A 23,124-nucleotide genomic window follows, 5' to 3' on the forward strand; every position below is an offset into this window, starting at 1 on the left:
GTGATGACGCTCGCGCGTGCGCACCGCGCTCGCTCTCCCGGCGCGCCGCGTGCGATCCGTCTGCGAGAGCGTGCGTTCCCGCCCGCTCCTTTCAGTTCTCTCCGACCGCGCTTTCGGCATGCGTTTGTGATGGGCCTCTGCCGCTGGCGCCATGGAGGAGGAACTCAAATGTCCCGCGTGCAAGCATTTCTACTCGAATCCGGTGTTGCTTCCGTGCACGCACTCGCTGTGTCTCAACTGTGCGTTGAACGCGCAGCAGCCGGCAAACGCGCCGACAGCTGCCCACGTCGCAAAGCTCGACGTCTTCTTCGGAAGACAGCGGCAACGGCAGCAACAGCGGCCTGGTCGGATCGTCGTCTGAGATCGGGACCACAGCGGATTACCCCGATGGCGACAAGCTGAGCCTGCTCAGCGAGACGGACAGCGGCGTCGTGTGCACCTAGCCGACCGAGTTCTTACGTGGGAACTCCGAATCTTCAGGGTGTTCTCTTCCCGCCACTGCTCCACAGCGGCGTCGCTCTCTTGTCCCTCGCTTGCCCCGAGTGCCACAAGCTCGTGTACTTCGACGAAAATGGTGCGCACAACTTGTCCCGCAACCGGGCCCTCCAGAACATCGTGGATAAGTACGGCGAAACGCGGCGCCTGCCCGTGGCCTGTCAGTTGTGCGAGGCCGATAGACCGCGGGAGGCATCGGTGATGTGCGACCAGTGTGAGGTGTTCTACTGCGAGTCGTGTCGTGAAAACTGTCACCCGGCTCGCGGACCGCTGGCCAAGCACACCCTGCTCGAGCCTCAGCAGGGCAAGAAAATCCTACGCGCCCGTTCCCAGGGGGGTCGTGATTCCAAGTGCGTTGATCACGTCGACGAAGCGCTCAGCATGTACTGCATGGTGTGCAAGGTTGCGGCCTGCGTGCTCTGTCTTCAGGACGGACGACATGCCAGTCACGATGTTCAAGCCTTGGGATCCATGTGCAAGGCGCAAAAGGTGCGTTTCTTTTGATCTCTGCCATGTCTCGGACATGGTTTCACACGGAAAGCGCGCATGTAGGCGCTGCCGAACGCCGTCATCTCAAGAGTTTTGACAGCTCACCTGGGCCCGTATTCTCAAACGATCGCAAAAGGCGATAGTATCGCGTTTGGTGACGTAGAATTTGATGCATTCAATAAGTAAAAAAAAGACTTGCCTGTGACGTCATTGTTGCAACTGGCCGTTGGTAGTACGAATGTCTCACAACACGGGAGTGAGCGCACTGTACGAGCGCAGAGCAACCCGAGTACGGCGTTTTCGAGCGTGTGCTGCTGCTTCTACGCAGTGGCCAGGCTTGGCCGGCTTGACTGTGGCTACTTGACGTATAAGACGTGTTGAAAGTGCTTTCAACGTTTTTTTGTTTGATTATTTAATGCACAGTATAATATTTAAAGAATTCAACTTTGCGTGAAACGTATTTTCGTTGAGAGTTTAACACGGCGTGCTCAGAGAGTTCAGCTGTAGCGTGCAGCCGCAGCGACATCGTCTCAAGATCTCAACATGTTGCCGGCTCGCGATAAGCCACGCGAGCAACGCACGGTTCATGCTCCTGGGACGTTCAAACCACGAAAAAACACGCGCTGGCAAAGAACGAGTGCTGATAACACCCCAAGGTAATGCTCGATGAAAGCTTCAGCGTAAAAAATGCTGCGTATATCCACTGAGGATTGAATACTAGAAGCTACCGCCTACGCCACTGAAATGCTAGACTTCACCACGAACCGACGGTTAACGGTGCCTTCGCTTATTGCAAATATGTCGAGAGCACCGTCGAGTACCATGACGCAAAATTGACGTCGGCGGAACTACCAGATGGCGCCCTAACTTTTCCGGTTTGCTCAATAGCCAATCAGCGCGCACCAAAGGCGATACTTTTGCGATTGTCGCCTTTTGGGAATACGGGCCCTGGAGACTCCGCCATAAACAAACAAGCGGCGTCATTTCCGTTCGCCAGTCAAACGGTCATGAACATTTGCTCGGCGACAACGACTCCGTTATACATGAAACGGCCGTTGACATAAGCTCGCTTTTTTCCTTATGGCATCTTCGTCAGTTTCCGTGGCGACGGTTCGCGAATACCGCGGTCGTACTATCTGCCGTGCATTTTTGCGGGCGCTTTCTTTTGCTGCTACGTCGTCGGCTGCAACCGGTTGAACGACATTTCGTGCCGGACCGGCGCCTCGGGAACGGAACTTTATTTTATTCAGTTCCCACGACGAGTCGCGTCCGTTGCGACGGCACTTTCTTCGTGTTGTTTGTTGTTGCCGCGTCATCTTCCCCACCCAGAGCTACACGCGGATGCGGAATTGACCTTGGGTCCTTTAAATTGTCGCGCCTGTTACGACAACGCGGACGCTCCATGCAGCTGCGCCTGTTGCGTGCGCACAGCATAGTATAACATTCATTTGCCGAAAGTTTGGCCTCGTCGCCAAGGCCTTCGTGGCATTATTTGGCTCACCGATCACTGCCAAGATCTCGCGCGAAGGCCAAACTTGAATGCGGCAGCTCGTAAACAGAGATGCGGCCATTTCGGATGGGCGAATCGTCCGGTGTCGCATCTGCTATTCCCCCTTAGCCGACAGGCTTGTTGTTTGGTCTGGTTCGGGGCGTTCTGCACCGCTGGTGTTGCAAGGCAGCGCACGGTGGCATGGCTGGGAGGGTGATGGCCGACCCCCTCCCCTTCCCTCGGCAGATGTTTTTGGCTCTGCGCGTTGTGTGAAGACGCGATGTGGCAGCTGCCTGGCGTGTGGCACGACCCCACCCTCCCCCCTTTTCACGCTTTTGTGCATTCAGCCATACGCGCGTTGCAGGTTTAGTTAGACCCCGGCCGACTGCCACGTGCGAAGGAAGATAGACCTCTAACCCGCGCAATCGCTCTCATACAAATTGTCGCAGTCTGTACTTGCTGTTGTATGCAGATCGCGTGTAGTGTCAGCGGATCGAAGAGTCACAGGCTCGTGCAACAAGTTGTAGCCTTGCGCGGTGAGAGGTGGTTTTGTTCAGCAAACGGTCGGTCACGTTCGACTGCGATCGAGCCAGATACGGGATCACATTTCTGCGCGGTGATTGGTACATTTGTCTAAGCGGCGCTGGGGAACCGGTCGCTATCGAGGAATTCGATCGCAATAGAAAGTGACCCGTGTCTTCGGAGCCTTCTTCCGCTGTCTGCATTTTCTTGTGTAACTGCGCTCCTGTTTAGTGGGCGCTTTAAAAAGCGTCGGCTCAGAGGCCTGGCTCTCAAACGAAACGCTCTCGTTTCGAACTCCGCTTTGAGACATGAATATTGTGTATCAGCTCGGGATAATTTATGAAAACTGAGCGACTGACAGAATTACTGTGCTAAAGGAAGACCACTTTTGTAATCTTGATGAAGGACGTACGAATAAATCAGTAAAATACGCGCATTTCAAAGAAAGAACACGCAGGGGTCGTGTAAAGTTATTCATGACTTTCAGGCGTGTATTTTTATTGCAATGGGCATTACTTTGTCGCACTCAATTTCGTACCACTGTTGATTCTACGCGCGCGTTTAAACAATGAAATAATTACTTTAGTCTTTTCTTTGCACCCATCTTTTGCTTCTCTAGGTACGGATACTCGAAGGTTAATAATAATTATTGGGCCTTTACGTCCGTAAATATGATTATGAGGGACGCCGTAGTGGAGGGCTCCGGAAATTTCGACCACCTGGTGTTCTTTCACGTGCACATAAATACAAGTACACGGGCCTCTAGCATTTCGCCTTCATCTAAACGCCGCCGGGATTCGATCCCGGGACCTTCGGGTCAGCAGTGGAGCACCACAGACGACCGCGGCGCCGGGCACTAGGTCGTTTAATTTTCTTACGGAAACGAACCACACTAAATTGAAATAACAAGCAACTGAGCAAAAAGTAAGGTAGCTGTGCTTTTTGCTCAGTATGAACCAAATAGCCCAACGACACGACTTGATACGTTAGGTAAAAAAGAGAAAAGTCAGGCTTGAAGTCCGGTGTCATGAATGCCTTACACAAACAGCTCGTAACGGAGGTAACATAAAACACCCTGGATCGTAAAACTGGGCTCGCGCACAGCCGCGGAAAAGAGACGACTCGTTAATACGGTCGCGTCAAAATAAAACGCTATTGAACGTAAAGGCGGGTCACGTAAACACCATAAAGACGTTTTTTGTTGTTTGTTCTTTTGCAGGTAAGTTGCGACCACGTTATGGCGCTTATCGCTGTTCCTGCTTTTGTCTAGGAACGAGCTTCCTTATTAAAGTACAAAAGAAAAAAAAAGTAATTTGGTAGACAACTAAACCATTGGGTTAAGACCGAATGAAGGCTGTGTCGGTTTTATAACAGCGGATAATTCACGCAGCCAGAATTTGCCAGTGCTGATACGATACGATATATACGGTGCTCAGTTGGTCTTGGTCAGAATTTCGTAGTAATAATTGCTAGCGTTTTACGTACTAAAAGCACGATGATGATGATGATGATGACTTGGGGCTATTCCCTTTGTATCGGGCGGGCAAGATTAATTTGATATGATTATGAGGAACGCCACAGTATGGGGGGACTCTGAATTAATTTCAACCACCTGGGGTTCTTTGACGTTCGCCCATGTCTGAGCGCACGGGTGTTCTTTAATTTCGCCGGGCGGGTGCACTAACAACCCTGCTGGATTCCGCGGAACTGGAAGCTCGAGGGCGTGGGTTCGACTCCTGACCGCGGCGGCTGCACTTTTTGATGAGGGGCGAAATGCAGGAACACCCGTCTGCTCTTAGATTTGAGTGCACGTTAGAGAACCCCGGGTGGTCAATATTATTCCGCAGTCCTATGAACTACTACGGTGAGCTCCTCATAATCAAATCGGGGCTTTGGCCGTTTATGGCTCATGAAACGCCACAAATTATTATTATTATTATTATTATTATTATTATTATTATTATTATTATTATTATTATTATTATTATTATTATTATTATTATTCCGCAGAACTGATTTCCAACATTCACGATGAATTTCCGTGTGCTTCGAGTTGTCACCGTTTCGTCCTCCGCACTGCGACATGCTAGCCTCCTGGTTATAGCCAAGACGGTAGAACGTCTGCCATTGGAAAACCGTTGCTTGGTCTCGGGTTCGAATCCTGGACGAATCTTTTTTTTTTCTTTCATAGGTGTCTGTATGGATTTCGTTTGTATAGCTTCGTGCTACAAACGGTTGATCATAATTCCCCCCCCACCCCTTTCCCCCCAGTTTTCACGAATCTTACTCATCACCTTGCGGTCTTCCGCGTTACTGATTTGCCATCATCATACCACGTCGCGCAAAGAAGGGGGCGGGGGGGGGGGGGCGCCGGCCGCGGTGATCTCGTGGTTAGGGGGCTTGACTTCTGACGTAGGGCGCGGGATCGAGCCCCGGCCGCTGCGACCGCATTTGTATGGAAGCGAAATGCTAGAGTCCCGTGTGCTTAGATTTAAGTGGTCGAAATTTCCGGAGCCCTCCACTATGGCGTGGTTTTAGCCCGTGAAACCCCAGATATTATTATTGGCCGGGAACGTCTTAGTCCGCAATACTCCGTTTCTGGCTTGAAACAATAGGTTTTCCGTAATCACACCTCGTTACTGAAAGTTGTTGAACGGCAGAGGCTTATTATGAAGTCAGGAGTGTTGCTTGTTGGGCAATAGAATCAGAGACAGTGACTCGGATGTGGCCCTACTGCACATAATGCCTTACAGAGGTGTAGCTGGTGCTTCGCTTCTCCGCAGAATGACGAATAATGGCTTAGTAGGTGCTTCCCAGCTTCACAAAAACTGTGATTTATGGCGTAGTGGGTACCTTTCTAGTGTACTTGTATTGTAGCCCCAAGTGAGCTTACAACGCCGCTCTTCCAGCTTTCGCTGTGACTGTGCTGCGGTTTCAGCGCAGGCCTGGCTGTTTTTATTTTCTTGGATAGTGGTGATTTGCATGGATAAGATTGGCGCAGTTATCTAGTAGGGTGCTTTTGCGCATGCTCCGTAGGGACTTAGGAGGAGGCGTTTTTTTTTCCAAATTGAAATGTCAGTTCTCACTATAGCCACCTCCGTGTCACTGTCTCTGCTTCTGCCTCTCAGTTTCTTTCTCTTTTTTTCCTTTTTTTTTTGAACGTTTTAGTGGCTTTCATTTTATCTGTTTCATGAACAACTGCAAAAAATGTAAAAAAAAATAAATAAAATATGACACCGTGGTGAAATAAACTGCAAACTTCATCGAGTTTAAGTTCATTATGAAGATCGTCTTCGTAAACTTTACGGAAACTATCTCCGAACACAGACGCGTGCGAGAATTCGGCGACGTTCCCTTGTCACGATTGTCTCCGCTCGTTGATTTTGCTTCAAGAGGCTCTCGTCCGTGCGATAATCAATATCGCCGCTTTGTTTTTGCGCGCCCTCATGAAGTTTCGGCGAATGTAAACAAAGGGTGGCGGGGAGGAGGAGGAGAACGAGGCGGAGAACGAGAGCGAGGCGTCTGCGCGGGGCTAAATTTAGCGCAACGCTTCCTTCCGTATCAGAAGACGCGGTTCTTTAAACGGCCGGACGAAGGCGGTCTTTCGGGCATTGGACAGGGTGCGCTGCGTGAGGCTAGGGTTACGTAAGGCGCGGCGCGTAACATTTCTGGCGTTCCGCGTGCGTCGGCACTTGAGTGTGGTACGCGGAACCGGCGAAGGTGGTCGTGAACATGAAATTCGAGCGAAAAAAGAAACATCCTGTGCGCCGGTATAGGTCATCAGTGGTTATATGGCGGGGTGCAGTTTAGCATTATGAGCATACATAGCTTAGCTCTTAGTGGGGCTGTGTAACTGAGGCTCCAACCATATGTACCGATCACAATAATAAGGCCACGCGCGCTCCTTTTTTGTATTTATACGTAACCGGTCCGTTACACGTATCTGCCTTTCGGAAGTCGCGCCCGAGTGTCTGGGAACCTTCCAGACTATTTTAGAATCGTCTGATAGGCTTGATGTTCGCAAACGCGAACATTTGAGTTTGTTTTGGAACTATGTAGTGCGGCAGGGGCGTAGCCAGAAATTTTTTTGGGGGGGGGTTCAACCATACTTTATGTATGTTCGTGCGTGCGTTTGTATGTGTGCGTGCCTATATACGCAAGCAAAATTGAAAAATTTCGGGGGGGGGTTTGAACCCCCCCCCCAACCCCCCCCCTTGGCTACGCCCCTGTAGTGCGGCCACCACCGATGAGACTCGAATGTTCGATGCCGCATGTATAAATGCCGGGGTTCATCTGAGAGGATACGTCTTATTGTGAGTTAAGAAACATCGTTGAACGAGCGTTACTGTTAGCGCCCGTTCTAAGTGAACAACTAATCGCGTTTGATGAGCTCAGTCGTTTATAATTTATTGTACATCTGTTTGTGGACATCGGTTTTATTTGCTTCCTTTTCTTTTTTTTTTCACGCCCATGTGATGCATAAGCACCGCCGTTGTGAATCGGTTGTGAATCGGTTGTGAATCGGTTCCGACTCGGGTGTTACGTCGTTTCTTCCATCGCTTCGCTCGTTTAATTGTTGAACTTCTAATTCTAGTTCACTACGGCTCCGGTATTTTGTGGTTCAGTTTTCATAAACCGGAATAGTAAAACGAACGATTTTCTCAGGTGAAGGTTCCACGGTTATATATTTGTGCAACAAAAACACAGGTATTGAGAACCCTAAAATGAGCATTGTCGTGCCTCAAAATGCATCGAACGTATTTTTAATACCGCTACCTCAAAAAAAAAAAAACACTTTCGGTTTTCGATATCGAGGGGGCGGCTTCTCAGTGACGTGTCATCGCAGTGCGACGTCACGGGGAAACAGGAACTCGCGATGTACTAACGGCAGATCTGTCATCTGCTCGTGGCGCACGCAAACAACGACGAGTGAACTGTCGGCCAGCGGCCCCAGAGTTCTCAGAGAGCTCAGTGGAACTGTGTTGACTCGTCGGGATAATGCCCATTGCTGTGGGACTGGCTTGCAGATGCTCAGCGACGAAAAAGTAAAAATATTTTATTCACGTTGTCTGACTCCGGTGTGTGGCCTAATAAAATGCTTTGTTGGGCGCGTTGGTTCATACTGTAATAGATTGAGTGCAAACGGACGGGACACAAGAAGACAAGCCGACTACACGAGCGCTCATGAGCGCTCGTGTAGTCCTGTCCGTTTGCGCTCAAACTATAACATTCCGGTGTGTGGAGAGCGTCGACACTGCACACCCAAGAAACGAAAAACGTCCCTTTTGCGACGTCTCAAAATCGTGTCAGTACTCATTTAAAGCGTGACTGAAAGGTCTAATGAGGTGTGTCCTCCTGAATGTCTATGGCCGTGTATACGTACACAGGAAAAAAAAAAGGTCGTTCCACGTGACACCTTCTCATATATATACCAGCCACCATGGCTGTGCAGTGCTGTGCATCGGTGCTTTGCAGCGCGTTCCTGGCGTGCGCTGCAGCCCGGCATTCCCGCATCGTCGCCAGCGCGGCGTGGCCGGCCGAGATATGAGCCTATTTTTACTCGCGGCCCGGGGCCGCCGCGGTGGGAAGCCGCAAGGTGCAGCAGCACTGTCAGGCACTCCGGGGCCGGAAGGGGAGGGGGGGGAGGTATCTACGCGGTTCTGACCCCGAATGATCGCTGAGCGAGAACACGTACGGGCGTTCCGTGCCGCGCTCTCCCGACGGCGCGGTACACGCTAGCGGATAAAGCGAATTCCATGCGGGTCGTATCGCGATCAGAGTCATAGATGGCTTGCACTGACGTCAGTGAAACGGCCGCTTCGGAGCACCAGCATGAGGGGACGCGAAGCTTGGGATGTCACATTAATGTAATCAGAAGATGCCACATCCCTACGGAAACGTTCCGTTTGCCATTCCAACAATTCCATGTGTTTCCATATGGAATCCATATGTTTTCCATATGATTTCGATATGTTTTTCATGTATTTCCGTAAGATTCTTACGGAAACATACGGAATTATTAGAATGGCATACGGAACGTTCTCAGTAGGGATGCAGATTCTTTCGTTATTCATGCAAAGATGCCAGTAACATTCCTGCCGCGTCATTGTCACGTTGAAGCAGGTTAATCGCAACGTGTTAATATCGCGTTGACGTTATCAGAGTCGTCATATTCGAGTACCAGTTCGTTCAGAAGATGCTTCCATGACGTCATGCGGAAAGGGGGGAAGGAGGAAGTGAGGGAGATAATGCTCGAGGACGAGGACACGCTATATTCGAGGATGCTGTTTCGATTCCCGGTGAAATGAAAAAGAAACCTTGTGCAAGCTTAGATTTAGGTGCACGTGAAAGAACCACAGGTGTCGGAACTAGCCTCGCATTACGGTGAGCTTCACAATCATATCGTGGTTCTGGCACGTAAAACCCATTAACTATCAATTATACCGAATAAACCCTCTCTTATGTATTCGCCTAACACAACTCGAAGAAGAAACCCATATTCCTCTTCTTTTTATTCCTAGTCGGTGTACTCATCTTCCCCGCGGTCCCCTTCCGAAAGCTCTCTGCACTTATCGTGGTTTTGCACTGCCTCCAGGATCGGAGGCATTCCAAGCTTTCTGCACCTCACCTCGTTTCGCACTGCCTCCGTGATCGGCCTATAGCTGTTACGATGTCATGTGATGACGCCATCGTGTGAAGTAATAGTGACGTCATGGTGACGTCACCATATTATGGCGATCTATGACGTCACGATGTCGTCGCGGGATGATGATTTCTTGCCTCACTTGTGTTGACACCAACGCCCACGGTCAATTTTCGCGTGTGATGAGGCATCTAAGGCTTTCGCCTTATTGGATACGGCGTAGCCGCGGTGTTATTCAAGAATGTTTGTTGCCCGGATACGCCCTCTTTTTGTCGCGTTCATCACGTGGCTGGCGAGGCCGGGCAGCTCGAGAAATATAAAGCAAAAGACCATTTCGACGTTGATACTTTTCGTTTAACGGAGGAGCCGTTTGAGCTGATTGTTTGTCCGTGCAGACCGAACATCGTGAACTGGCACTTGCTCCCTTCGTCCTCTTCTTCGCAATCTGCTCAGCTCCCAGAACACGTGCGCCGATTTGTTTAGCGTGGGATGCAATATTTCTGATGGGCGAGAGAACGATGCACGCAGAGTGAGAGAGAGAGGGGGAGAATGAGAGAAACAGAAAGAAATAGACAGAGAAAGATATAGAAAGAAACGGAGACAAAAAAGAGATAGAAGAAAGAGAGAGCAAGACAAAGAGAAAGAAAGAGCGAGAAAGAAACAGATGGGTGGAGAGAAAGAAACAAACATAAATAAGCAGAGACATGAAAGAGATAGAAAAAAAAGCAAAGAGAAAGAAAGAAATAGAGAAACAAAGAAGGCCGCCCATCTCCGCACTTCCTTGAGGCTTGGCACCATCCAAGTCGGCCTGCGGGGAAAGGAAGCCAGCCTCACCGAGCTCTTCCTTGCCGTCATTTCTCGCGCATAAAACGGCACTTCTCCGTCAACGACTCGGAACTTCTCTTCGTTCAACACTGTTCCGGTCGTTCGTGTGTGTGTGCCGACGGCTGCCGCCGCCGCCGCCGCCGCCGCCGCAAAGCCGTACCAAATCCCTCCGATCATGCCGGGGATCACCCCCGCTCTGTTTGCTGGATGGGCTTCACCGTCGCACACTCGAGTGTCGTCCTTCGGTATATATATATATATATATAAGCTTCAGAGGCGCGGATGGCAAGGGAAAAATTGATCGCACGGTTGTCTAGTTCAGGGGTCTCAAACACGCGGGCCGCATGCGGCCCGCAGCTTCACAAGGAATAACATGTTTTCGACTTTGCCAAATGGATACTCGCATTATTTACTCGCCTATTGCGATTAATAAAGCTTTGTTCGGGTAAGCTACAGAGGCGGAACCGATCTCAAGCATTCTTTTTTTTTTTTTCGTTAGGCACCCCATACGGTCACAAATGTGTTTTTATAAAAGCGTAGCCGCGGAACGAAATCTCTATATTCAGAATCGGTGTCCACATTTGAGTGATTCTGGAGGTCAGTATATCGATACGTTTCTCGAATCCTGTCGCCAAATCTCCTCCAGTAATGACCCATATAGGAGATATGGATGGAGACTAAATTTCGTGACTGTGGCCCGCTAGCTGAGGTGAGTTTGAGACCCCTGGTGTAGTCGCTGCGTTCGAATTCGTGAAGAGGCCACTAAAGAGAGAAAGAGGAAAAAAAACGTTTTTTTTTTTCGTATATTAGTAAATTTGCTCACGATGACAAAAAGCGCTACTGAATTGGAGGCTCAAGCAAGAAGACAGGACAAAGCGCTTGCTTAAGTCTCCGTTTCAGTAGCGCTTTTCCCATCAGGAATTTACGCCAGCACGCCTGAATGGCAGTTGGAGTAAATTTGCATTTCGCAGTGTCAAACGCACCAGTTTTGCCTCGAGAAGGATGCTTCCTTAGCGAGAAAACGCGCAAGAAACGAAGTACATTCGTCAGAAGAGAAAAATTGGCGAGTTGCTACGACAAATGAAAAAAAAAAAAATGCAGGTGGCGACGCTACGTTTGCGTTCGCGCACTAACCAGCGCTGTGACGTCATCGATTTGGACAGCGTCTGCTGCGGCCGTTTCATAATAATTTGTGTGCAAAAATGAATTGCATATTGTGTGTTCCGAGGGAGCTAGGGACTTAACATGGGGAGCTTCAAGAAATTTCATTAAGCCAATGTTTGCCAAAAACAAAATAGAAAGAGAAATACGAGTGCCTCGATCGATCCTTCTTGTTTCATGGCCCGTGAGGTAGCATCACGTGTCACATAACACGCCCATGTGTTATGAAACACGTTCTAGTGTTACATAACACGTAGGCGTTAATGTGAATGACGAGACATGTTCCCCAACGACCACCTGTTTCTGTAACACATTATAGCGTTGCGTAACATGTAGCCCTTGATGTATGTGACGAGGTAAGGTCCCCACGAACCACGTGTTTCTGTAACGCATTACAGTGTTGCGTAACACGCGGGGCGTTGATGTAAATTACGAGGTAAGGTCCCCGCCAAAGAGCCAACAGGCACGTGCTCCTATACGGGTATATATTTTCAGCCTCCCAATTTGTACTCGCGATAGGATCGAGGGCGCACCGCATCTTTTTTTTCTACCCCGGCACGGTGGCCCCCAATACCGGTTTCACGGTCGCCGTGGCGCGGCCTTTCTTTTTCTGGTGGCCACTGCATGCCGGTCGCTCGCTGTTGGATGCGCGTTGTTGCGCGGCCAACCGCGCACGTTGGCTGCGGCTTCTGTTTGACGTGATCGAACGGACTTTCCACCTAGGTTCACCCTCGGACAAAAAGACGTCGCAAAGGCAGCGGAACGTTGGAGCTGTCATGTGGACCGCTGTGATCGCAGCAGTCCCGCCTGTACAAAGGGACGGACTGATGGGCTAGTTTGTAGTGCATAATTCAGTAGTGGTAGTGCATGATTCAGTTGGTAGTGCCTGTACATTGGGCGTGCGGTTTTCTCCACGAGGTGACCCCCTCCCTCCTACTTCCCTCTACAGGACCCCCCCCCCTTCCTGGCGTCGCTTCTGTGTATATACCTACACACATTGCAACAGCGTCTTAGCAAGGTAACATTGCCCCTAGACAATATGATATACTCAAGAAAAAGGAAGTGCTCTCGCAAGATATCGACGGACATTGGAGATTTTTTTTTTCCCGAGCCCCACACGTCTGTTACTTCGATGACCTATTTGCGCCGGTGATTAACCAGGCATATCGGTTAACGTTGCGGAACTAGTTCGAAGTCTAGTCGGTGCATCTGTAATCTGAGAAACTTTATAGCCGTGCTTTTATGAAGATGTTTCTAATACGTTGACGAAACAAGGGGTATTGATCGAGGGCTCGTTTCTTTGTTAGATACAGCCTAATGAAACTAACAAATAACGAAGTTAAGGCACTTATAGGGGACATTATTTATATGTTTTAACTGTATTATAGTAACCATGACATCAAATGGAAATGAATTAATGTGGATAAAAAGTCAACTTGCTGCATGTATATAGGGACCGAGCCTACAACCTCCAGATTACCTCCTTTATAGCTTCATTATCTGTTGATTTCATTAGGCTGTCTCTTTCCAGTGTGTTGTGGCATGATGCGCAATAGGTATCTGCGCATGCTCGATAGGTGTTTATGGTGCGCAGTTGTTTTTTGTTCATATTTTTTTCCTGTCAGAATTTAGTTCAGAGTTGACGCCCGGTTCTTCTCTTCTGACTGTCTCTTCTGTGTATATATAGTGCGTTCTTATTTACTCGGAGTAATCGGACGTACGCAGGCTCGTTGACCGAGAAAAGGCGCCCAGCTGTTTACCGTTCACGGCTCTCCACCATTCTCCGATCTATCTATATATAGATGCGTCGATAAAATGCCGTTTGCAAGGCAAATCTGTTGACCTGCGCGCGTACTTGCCCGGGCCACGCTTTCCCTCCAAACGCGTCGCCGCGCCAGTTTAGCGCTATAGTCGGTGGTGCGCGCCTTTTCTTATCCGTTATCTTCCTTCGGCGAATAGCTTATCTGTGGCATGACAGGGCGACGTCCACTTGGCGGCCGCTCCAAGGTCCACTTGTTCTCAGGCGGGAAAGTTCTTCAGAACGCAATGCATATATATACATGGCCGATGCGCCCCGATTGCCGAGCACGAGCGAACTAAGCAGCGCGACCTTTTATCAGACTGATAGGTGTCTTGACAAAATAAAAATAAAGAAAAAAGCACTTTTTATCGAATAAAACCTCCACTGGTAGTTCAAGTCTGTTCCTTCCTCCTCTCTTGGTCTTGTGTGCCGATTGACTTTGCAAGGTGTTATGTGTGAGGCCAAGTTTTTAGAAAGTGCACCTACAGTACATCAACGTGTAGCACCAACTTGCCCAGAAGAAAGCACTACTATGTGTATCTGTCTATCTTCGAGGAAGCCAACTGAGTCTTCACTTGACGTGTTCGTCTGAGCAGATTATCTCCAGGCATGGCGCGCGCGCATGCGTATATTTTCTCGCAGCGTGCCATTTTCGTCCTTCTGATGTATAGACTGATTGAGCGTATCCAAGGAAAGAGACTGAGAGAGAGAGAGAGCTCTTTGTAGAAAGCAGAATTATCAGCCAGCGTATATTCGCCTAATTGCTTTTTTTTGCAGGGAGAAGGGTGGGCAGAAAGATATGGAATAAGAAGAAAATGCAGTTCTTGTAATACCTGTCATTGAATGGACATTCTCGACAGTTACTGTAAAATATGAGAAAGGAAAAAAGAAACGAGGAGCACTTATGGGCACAACACTCACTTTCATGATTGAAAGATCAAGGTTTGCTGAGAAGACCAGTCGATTCGATGAATTCGAACAAGTTCAGTGCTTTTCGCTGTTTTGATGGGCAGGGCCATTGACCCACCATGCGTGTTAGTCAATGGGCCTTGGTCGATCTTTTTTAGGTTATTTTATTTATATTGTTTTCGCTCGTCTTTATATGCTGGACACTCGATCAAGATGCTCTTTACAGACTCCGCGGCGCCGCAGTTGTGACAACATGAGTTTGCAGTTTGGCAGTTACGGCGTTAGTGTAAACAGGGTCCTTCAATACTCTTCTAAATGTGTCGAAGGACCCTTGTGCGAGTCTGTTTTCGCCTTCGCGCTGCTCTAGCTTTGTCCAAGATATGCCTGCGTGCGGACATCTCCTGCGGCGAATTTAGGACGCGTCCACCTTGCGAGCGCGACTTTCACCTCTTCGAGTTGGCAGCTGTTTTAGACAACGTGACCCACTGACTTTCGACCTTTTACTACAAAGGGAGCGAAGAAGATAAGCTGTCTCTGGGGTCTAAATGATTAGTAGCTCGCACCGAAATCGGGCTCCTGTTCCCGACCGTGAACGCTTGTCTCGTTTTCTTTCCTTTTTGTTCGAAAGGCGGGCAAAAAAATTCACGCTAGATTGAGCTCGCGACGGCTGCGCTGCTATCGGGAGCTGCTGCATGCAGCCAGGCGTTTCTTTTGATTGGCAGCGCGCCCCCGTGGTGGTGCCGTTCGCGGCTCCACCCGGCACAATTTTCTTGGAGCCATCAACGGGTCGGCAGAGAGTGTTTTCGAGTGTGTACATGTAAGACCCCTCTCCTCTTCTTCACACACACGCACACATACACACGCACGCACGCACACTCGAACGCCCTGTAGGTGCGTAGATAAAGGCAGCTGTTACGCCTCTTGCGCACCGCGTTGGACTTATCGCGTGGCGAGCTACAGCCGCGCCAAACGGCGCGAACACGGTTATGTGTCGGTGTGTGTATGTGCGTGCACCGTGCACATTACCCAGGCTGAGTGGCGGCGAGATAAGCACTCGGTCACGGTCGCTGGAGTCTGCGGCGCTGCCGTGGTGAATTTCTCTTTCTCTCTTTTCGCGCGTCAAAACCCCACGTTGCTTGCGGACGACGCGCCGCTTCTCCCCCTACGGGCGACCATTGGCAACACTATAGCGGTGCATTTACGTCGGGGCTGAAACAACGCGATGGGTTGCGAGGATCATATACAGTGTTCGCCGTCTGGGGAACGGCGCGGTAATCCGTATTGTGGGGCAGTATTTTTGATTCACGGGGCCGTTGATTCATGTGGCTTGCGGCCGCTCTGTCCGAAAGTTCCCTGAATGCATTAGTGGAACGCTACATACGATAATGTCGTGTCGTAGCGAACGCAGGTTTCAACTCCGAAGCAAAGATGTCATTGTGGCCGCACTCGCGCATATCTAGGCCTTGTTCGTCTCGAAACAGTTTTTGTTTTGTTGTTGTTTGTATTCGAACATCCGAGTAGCTCCATGTGGTTTCCTTAGCTTTTTCGGTGCCTTTCCTTTTTCGTGCTCATGGATTGAAACGTACTCCCGGATTGAAACGCGATATCGGTGTTGCTTCTTTCATTATTTTTTGTTAGCATAACGACTGCTATGAGCAACGGCTCGTGATAACCGCCTCGCGTCGCTACAAATCTGGCCCCTAAAGGTAATGATGGCTTTGATGTAGGGGGTCGAGTCAACATTACGCCGATATGACGCCGAACTGTACATAAATTGATAATTGTTGGGGTTGTACGCTTCAAAACCACGATATAATTATGAGAGACGCTGTAGTGTAGGGCTCCGGAAATTTCGATGATATGGTGTTCTTTTACGTGCACCAGTGGCGTAGCCAGGAATTTTGTTCGGGGGGGGCTCACGTTGCAGCGCGACCTCCTCATCGAATTTTTAGAACGACTAAGTATATGAATAACATTTATTTATTTATTTATTTATTTATTTATTTATTTATTTATTTATTCATTCATTCATTCATTCATTCATTCATTTATTATATTCTCAAAGGTCCCGTGTGGGGCTTTACATGAGGGGTGGGCGACATCAAAAAAAATTCCACAGCATATCCACGGGGTGAATGATGATGAGTGGGGCGAAGCTCTCGTACGGCAGGGTCTTGGCGGCGGCGTCGCGCAGCTTCACCCCCAGTACATCATCAACGACGTGAGATCGGGCCGGCTTATACTAAAGGGTCGATGAGAGTCATGGCGACTTGCAGCTCACTTTAATTTTACATGTACGCTGTGAATTTTTATTGTTTAATCACGCACAGGAGAAATCTCACCAGGCACTACCTTGGAGGTAAACTATGGCTGCTAATGGGGAATGAGAGACAGAAGAAGTCGGCTTTTAGCTAACACTTACACTTCTACTTCTACTAACGTTTCCTACTGCAACAGGCCAATGGCTGCTAATGGGGAACGAGAGGCAGAAGAAGTCGGCTTTTAGTTAACGCGCACGCTGCGAATTTCTTATTGTTCAACAACGCACAGGAGAAATCTCCCACCGGCACCACCTTGGAGGTCAAGATCTGGTACTAGCGTTAAGACTGGTTACGCACTACGAGGGGGACGAACGGGTGCCGCTCTAAGGAGCTTCGCCCCTAAAATTGCAGTATCGATGAAGGTGGATGTGCTTGAGTCTACTTCCTGGGTGGCATTTTTGAAGCGCGCAAAATCGCGGATGACTGCTGCTTCGTTCGGTAGGTCATTCCAGTCTCGGGCGGTGCGCAAAAAGAACGACTGCTGAAACGAGGTGGTGTGGGCATGTGGCGGAATCAAAGCGTTTGGATGACTTGTGCGATGACCTCGATGGACCGGCTGGATGAGGTGGTTTTTCCCCGGGGTTGAATAAAAGAATCTGTGAAAAAGGCAGAGACGTGCAATACGACGACGAAGAGTGAGGGTAGAAAGTTTTAGCTGGGATTTGAGGGCGGAGATGCTCGAGTCGCGGGAATAATCTGAAACAATGAGTCTGGTTGCTCGGTTCTCTACTGACTCAAGAATTTTGATATGATTACTTTGGTGGGGGTCAAAGACAGCAGATGCATACTCAAGTTTTGGTCTGACAATGGTTTTATAAGCGAGTAGTTTAACGGAAGGTGGTGCCATGGAAATGTTACGGCGTATGTACCCGAGAGCGCGGTTAGCGGAGTGAATTATGTGATATATATGGTCGCCCCAAGATAGCTCACTCGAAAGATGGACACCCAGGTATTTAATCGAGTCAGTAGCAGCTATATGACAGTTGTTTATTGTGTAAGTAGCCGGCGTGTGGTTTCGGCGACGATGGAAAGAAATTAGTAATGTTTTTTTTCGCATTAAGGGACATCAACCAGGTGGTACACCACTGCTGAATACGTGAGAGGTCATGCTGTAGAGAGGAGACATCGGGTGGGGTTATTTATAGGGGTTGGTTTGGGTAGAGGACACAATCATCAGCAAAAAGACGGATGTTAGATTCAACGGAAAGCGGAATATCGTTAATGTATATTAGGAATAAAGAGGCCCTAGGACGGTACCCTGGGGCACGCCGGACAAGACATGGGAGAGGTCGGAGGAGTGATCATTAACATTGTTTACGGTTTGTTAGGAATGCTTCAATCCAGTTAAAAACATGCCGATGAAGGTTTAGACGCGAGGTTTCTAGAAGGAGACGGGAGTGGGGTACCTTATCGAAGGCTTTTTCAAAATCTAAGAACAGTGTGTCAATTGGGATGTTACGGTCCATATGAAGGTGAATGTCGTGCAAGAATAATGTTAGTTGGGTCTCGCATGAGTGATCTTTACGAAAGCCATGTTGGTTTGGGTGAAAGAAGTTTACGGATGATAAAAATGTAGCAACATGAGAATTACGTGTTCCATGATCTTTGAACAAACACTAGTGAGCGAGATTGGTCGGTAATTACCTGCAAATGAGCGGTCACCTTTCTTGAAGACCGGAATGACCTTCCCAACCCTCCAGTCTAATGGGACTTCACCTGTGTCGAGTGACTGCTGAAAATGATTGACAGTATGGAACTGCATACATGTTTTGTATTTTTCAGAATTTTGCCGTTTATGCCATCTATACCGCATGACGAAGAGTTCTTTAATTGGTTAATAACTTTTACAATTTCCTCTGAATTGAATTCAATCTTTGGCATTGGCGGAAAAGCAAAATGCGGAAAATCATGAAGTTCGTTGTTAGGTTCGTTAGTAAAGACGCGACAAAATGCAGAGTTGACGATGGAACGTCGCAATCGGCAACGGGGGATCCAGAAGTGTCACAAAGAGAGACTGTGGTTTGTCGTCCGGTTTCATAATTTTCCAAAAAGGCGTGGGTATGTACATGTATTACCATGTACATACATTGTCACTGGTATTACCACTAACATGTATTACCAGTGACAATTTGTATTAGATGTTGCAAATCACTTCTTGAATGCTGCCCTCTGTTAAGAACGAGTAAGAAATGTGTTTTTTTTTCGTAAAAATATTATGTTGGCATGCCCGCAAAATCTTTCCAGGAATAACTGTCTTCAATCGTTTCAATATATTTTTTTTGTGTGTGTAACAGGTACGGCAAATATCACGTAAACTTCGGAACTGCATCAGTTTTGAACTGAAGAAGCGTCTGATAACAAAAAAAAATGAAGTCCACAAAATAACCAAGACGAGATCAAATATTTTAATGTAGATTGTTTACGCAAAATGTTCATCTTTTTGCACAAATGATGCGGCCAGGGAAAAGCAAGAATGGGAAAGTACACCTCGAATACGGGCAAAACATAAGTCACCGGAAACACTGCGCAGTATGCTTACGCAAAACTTCACAAATGTACATTTAAATATGCAATCAATAAACGGAACTAAGCAATGATCACTATACATAATGCCCAACTGACATGTCCTTGGGCCAAGCTGCTGTCTCTGACGCACCATGTGGACAGAACTATAAACGAAGAGCGCAGAAATAACGAAAGAAACTATTTCAAAGCTGTTTTAAAAGTGCGAACCACTATTGTGCACTCAATATAAAAGGAAGGTTGCCGCTTCTAGTTCAAAAAGCAATGAAGAACAAAAACGACAAATGAAAGTAGCAAACAATGCTGCTAGTACGGCTTCGCAATAGTTGATTTGTTTGGTAACGCCGCGTATGCCGACCTCTAAGTGAACAAGGTGAAGCTGTCGATTGGCTGGTAACGTCCACCTGATGCCCGTATTCTTATGTTTATGTTAGGTCACAGTGTTAACTGCTAAAAAGTACAAAATCCTCACGGCTTTAAAAGCTGGTGAACAATAATATTGTGTCAGAATTACGGGCTCATTGACCTGAACTCTGGAACAGCAGTGTCTTTTCCTTTCGTTTGCGCTGATTTTTGTCCTGCTCGGTATCAAAGGACAACGTTGACCCGGCGAGCAAGCTTAGCGAAACGGTCAATGACTTCCGACACGCTGATGTCGACATTTCTGTGGGCGTACAGAAGTGCCTGGCCAACCATGCGTTCCACAGACATCGTGGAGCGTAAGTAGTTCTTAAGTAACCTCATGCTTGAAAACGTTCTCTCTGCGCTGGCAGTGGTCACTGGAAGGGTGACTAGAATCTGGAGTAGCTTGTACACAGTCGGATAGAACCTGCTGTCGCAATGAGAGAGGGCATCGGTTCCAGTACCGGGGCGCTGGTTTGCTGCTTTGTTCGCCCACTTTGTGCACCATAGTCGCAGTTCTCCAAAACCAGCCCTCGTTTCGACGTCATGCGCAAAAACGGTCAGGAGATTTTCTGCTCCTTTCTCCCCATCATCTTGCATTGGTGGTATTGCGGATGGTACAATTATTGAAAAGTCCTTTAGATGTGCCCTGTGCTTTTCGAACCGTTGGTTTAACTGGGCTAGTACGTGGTCCATGAACGGAATGAACAGGGTTCTGCGAAAATATTCTTCCGCGCTTTCGAATGCATTGCTCACAAGGTATTGCTTCCGGACACCGGCTCGACGGCTGGTGATCTCCACATTCAGTTTTTCTGCCAATGCCTGTACTTGTGCAAATATTTTTGAGAATGAAGCATTCGTGTTCTTGCGGTCACTTTCAATTGTCTGCTGTACCACTTCTATGTCGTCAATGGCAGCGCTCATGTCGATACTCCTCGTCTGCGGCTTCTTTGACAGTGGGAAAGTCAGTGCTAACACGTGCTCCGTCACATGCAGGCTTACAAGGAACGCTGGTGAAAAGAGTGCCAACAGTAGACTGTTTGCCTGCACTGGACTTTCGCCATTTCCGTTAAACTTAATCTCCTCTAGTGCTGCGATCAACGGCTCAAAGAGGCTCACAAATGAAAGCACTGCATCGTGCTTCTCGGCCCAGCGCGTTTCGCATAGTCTCAAAAGACGCTGCCTTGTAGAGTCAGGACAGCTCAAACTTATCATTTTTCGCAAAACGTGTCAGCGGCTGGAAGATTTACGGAAAAAGATTCACGTCGCCTTCAGAGTCCCAAAACAGTTTCGGATGTCTGTGATGGAGCATGCCGCACACACAACTAGATGTGTGTGCCGCACACAACGCATGCCGCACACACAACGCATGCCGCACACACAACGCGCAGTGAGTACATAGAGTGCGGCTGGACATTTCTCACGAACAGCAGCTTGAACACCATTCGTTTTGCCGGCCATCGAACTTGCACCATCGTAGCCTTGACCACAGAGATGCTGCATGTTAATTCCCATTTCTATAAGGAGCCTTATGATGGTGTCGGCGAGGGCCCGGCCATTTGGTCGTGAATTGGCACAAAGCCTATAAGAACACTTCTTCGATTCCGTTCGCATCCTTATCAAGATACCTTGCACAAACAGTAAGCTGATCGATACCAGCAACATCCGTCGTTTCATCAGCAAGTATGGAGAAGCAGCCTGCAGCGTTTACTTTTGCGACTAGGCTTTCCTTGATGATTGCAGCAGAGATTTCTATATTGTGGTTTTGTAGATCTGGACTAAAATATGAGGCCTTATTTGGGCAATTTTCCAAATGCTGTTTTAGATCTGTGTCGCCACAATCCGCGCGCATGCGAAGCAGCGCTCTGAAGTTGCCTGTATCTGTAGAGGAGGCTGTGCTTGAATCCGTGGGACCACTGTCTCTATGTCCACGGAGAGCCACACCTTGCCGCCCGCAAAAGAGAACTGTCTCAACAATAGGCTGTAACTTCCTTCAGGTCTCTCTTATTTGAATTTGCCTGCCATGGTCCAGTTGATCAACAATACTGGGCACACATCCTGAGAAGGTTTGAAGAAAACTATCGGCTACCAGATGAGCGTCAGTGTGATATTTAGTGACTTCATGTGCACCGAAGACTTCGAGGGCGTGCTTCCACTTTTGAAATGGCTTGGATATGAGGGCCTTAGTACGCGCATGTTGGCCCTTGCCAATCTCACTTCTGCTAAAAAGGACACACACTCGGCAAAACGCACCCTCTTGAAGCGCTGAGTAGCTAAGCCATCGGTACCTGTCCAGCCAAGCCACGTAAACCTTCGTTTCTGCTTAAAATCGTTCATAGAGTTAAACATATAGCATGGCGGAGGAATCCAAGGAGAAGCTAGCAGTTGATGTTTTGTGTCATCATCCACTTTTGAGCCATCTGTCTAGAGCCCGATATCAAACTTGCTTCTGCTAACATTTTGAGAGTCAAAAAAAGATAAATAATTAAATAAATAATAATCAGGCTGAAGCCCAATAAATCCCATCGCCCGGGTTACGCCGCTGGTTGGTGGTGTATGAGAGCACGAAAAATTTCGGGGGGGGGGGGGGGGGGGCTGAAGCCCCATAAGCCCCCCCCCCCCTGGCTACGCCCCTGACGTGCACCTAAAGCTAAACCTAATGTACACGGGCCTCGAGCACTTCGCCTCCATCGAAATGCGGCCGCCACGGCCGGGATTCGAACTCGCGACCTTCGGATCAGCAGTCGAGCACCAATAACCACTTAATCACCGTGGCGGGTGACACTAACTGTGGACGCTGGAAACATCCTTAGCCCTAGATTTTCGCGTTTCAGTGCGTGAGTGCTGCACATTCGTTTCCTGCAGCAAGTCAGTCGCTTTACGTATAACACACAGCTGGCGCCGTATCGCGACGAACGTCCGGTGAAACAAAACAACCTTGGCCGGATGTAGTTCCGCCGGCTGAAAAACTCATTTCTGCGGTGCATCAACATGCGATCATCCATCACGATCAATCGCCGTCCACTGGCTTTAAAAGCAGCTGTCATTGCCCTAAGCAGAAATGGAGAGGATAAGGGCCGGGTGTCTTTAAAAGATGTCTGAAAATCCGCAAAAATGAGAGAAATGATATTTGCCCGTTGCCATCGTAATTACTTTTCTCTATATAGCGGCGTACATCTTAAGATGGCATCAATCGCGGTATGAATTATTAAAAAAATAATATGATGAACTTTCTAATAGGTTGAAACAGGCGGTCGAGTCAAATGATAGAATTGAAGCCCATTTCGAGAAGAGATCGTTGCTGCTTTGAGATTTCCGGAATGCGGCCGCTGCTAATTTATTTATTTATTTTTATTTATTTATTTTTGACGAAGCGAATAAATCCGATCAGATTCGCCGGTGAAACCTAAGGAAAAGCGTAGAAGCGCACAGCTGCTGTACCCTAACAGACGAAAAGTCCGCGTGTTTAGTTCACTGAAACCGATAATTCGCTATATCAGAGTTCGTTAGAACGAGGTTCACCTGTTAGTACCGCATTCTCCGC

The 23,124-nt window shown here is 48.4% G+C and overlaps 1 protein-coding gene across 2 annotated transcripts in view; it reads left to right on the top strand.

Annotated features, from left to right (window-relative positions):
• The first annotated feature begins 75 nt into the window (after positions 1-75).
• The window catches only part of LOC119374769 (E3 ubiquitin-protein ligase TRIM9), a 219,415-nt gene continuing 196,366 nt past the window's right edge, over positions 76-23,124 (top strand). Inside the window, exon 1 of one of the 2 annotated variants that reach the window (XM_049420272.1) lies at positions 76-984. In XM_049420272.1, coding sequence (XP_049276229.1) covers positions 697-984 — 288 coding nt within the window. In that variant the 5' untranslated portion in view covers positions 76-696. The remainder of the gene's footprint in view (positions 985-23,124) is intronic. The other variant, XM_037644950.2, reaches the window with a different exon arrangement.

The sequence above is a fragment of the Rhipicephalus sanguineus genome, chromosome 11 (genome assembly GCF_013339695.2).
Source record: "Rhipicephalus sanguineus isolate Rsan-2018 chromosome 11, BIME_Rsan_1.4, whole genome shotgun sequence".
NCBI classification, from domain to species: domain Eukaryota; kingdom Metazoa; phylum Arthropoda; class Arachnida; order Ixodida; family Ixodidae; genus Rhipicephalus; species Rhipicephalus sanguineus.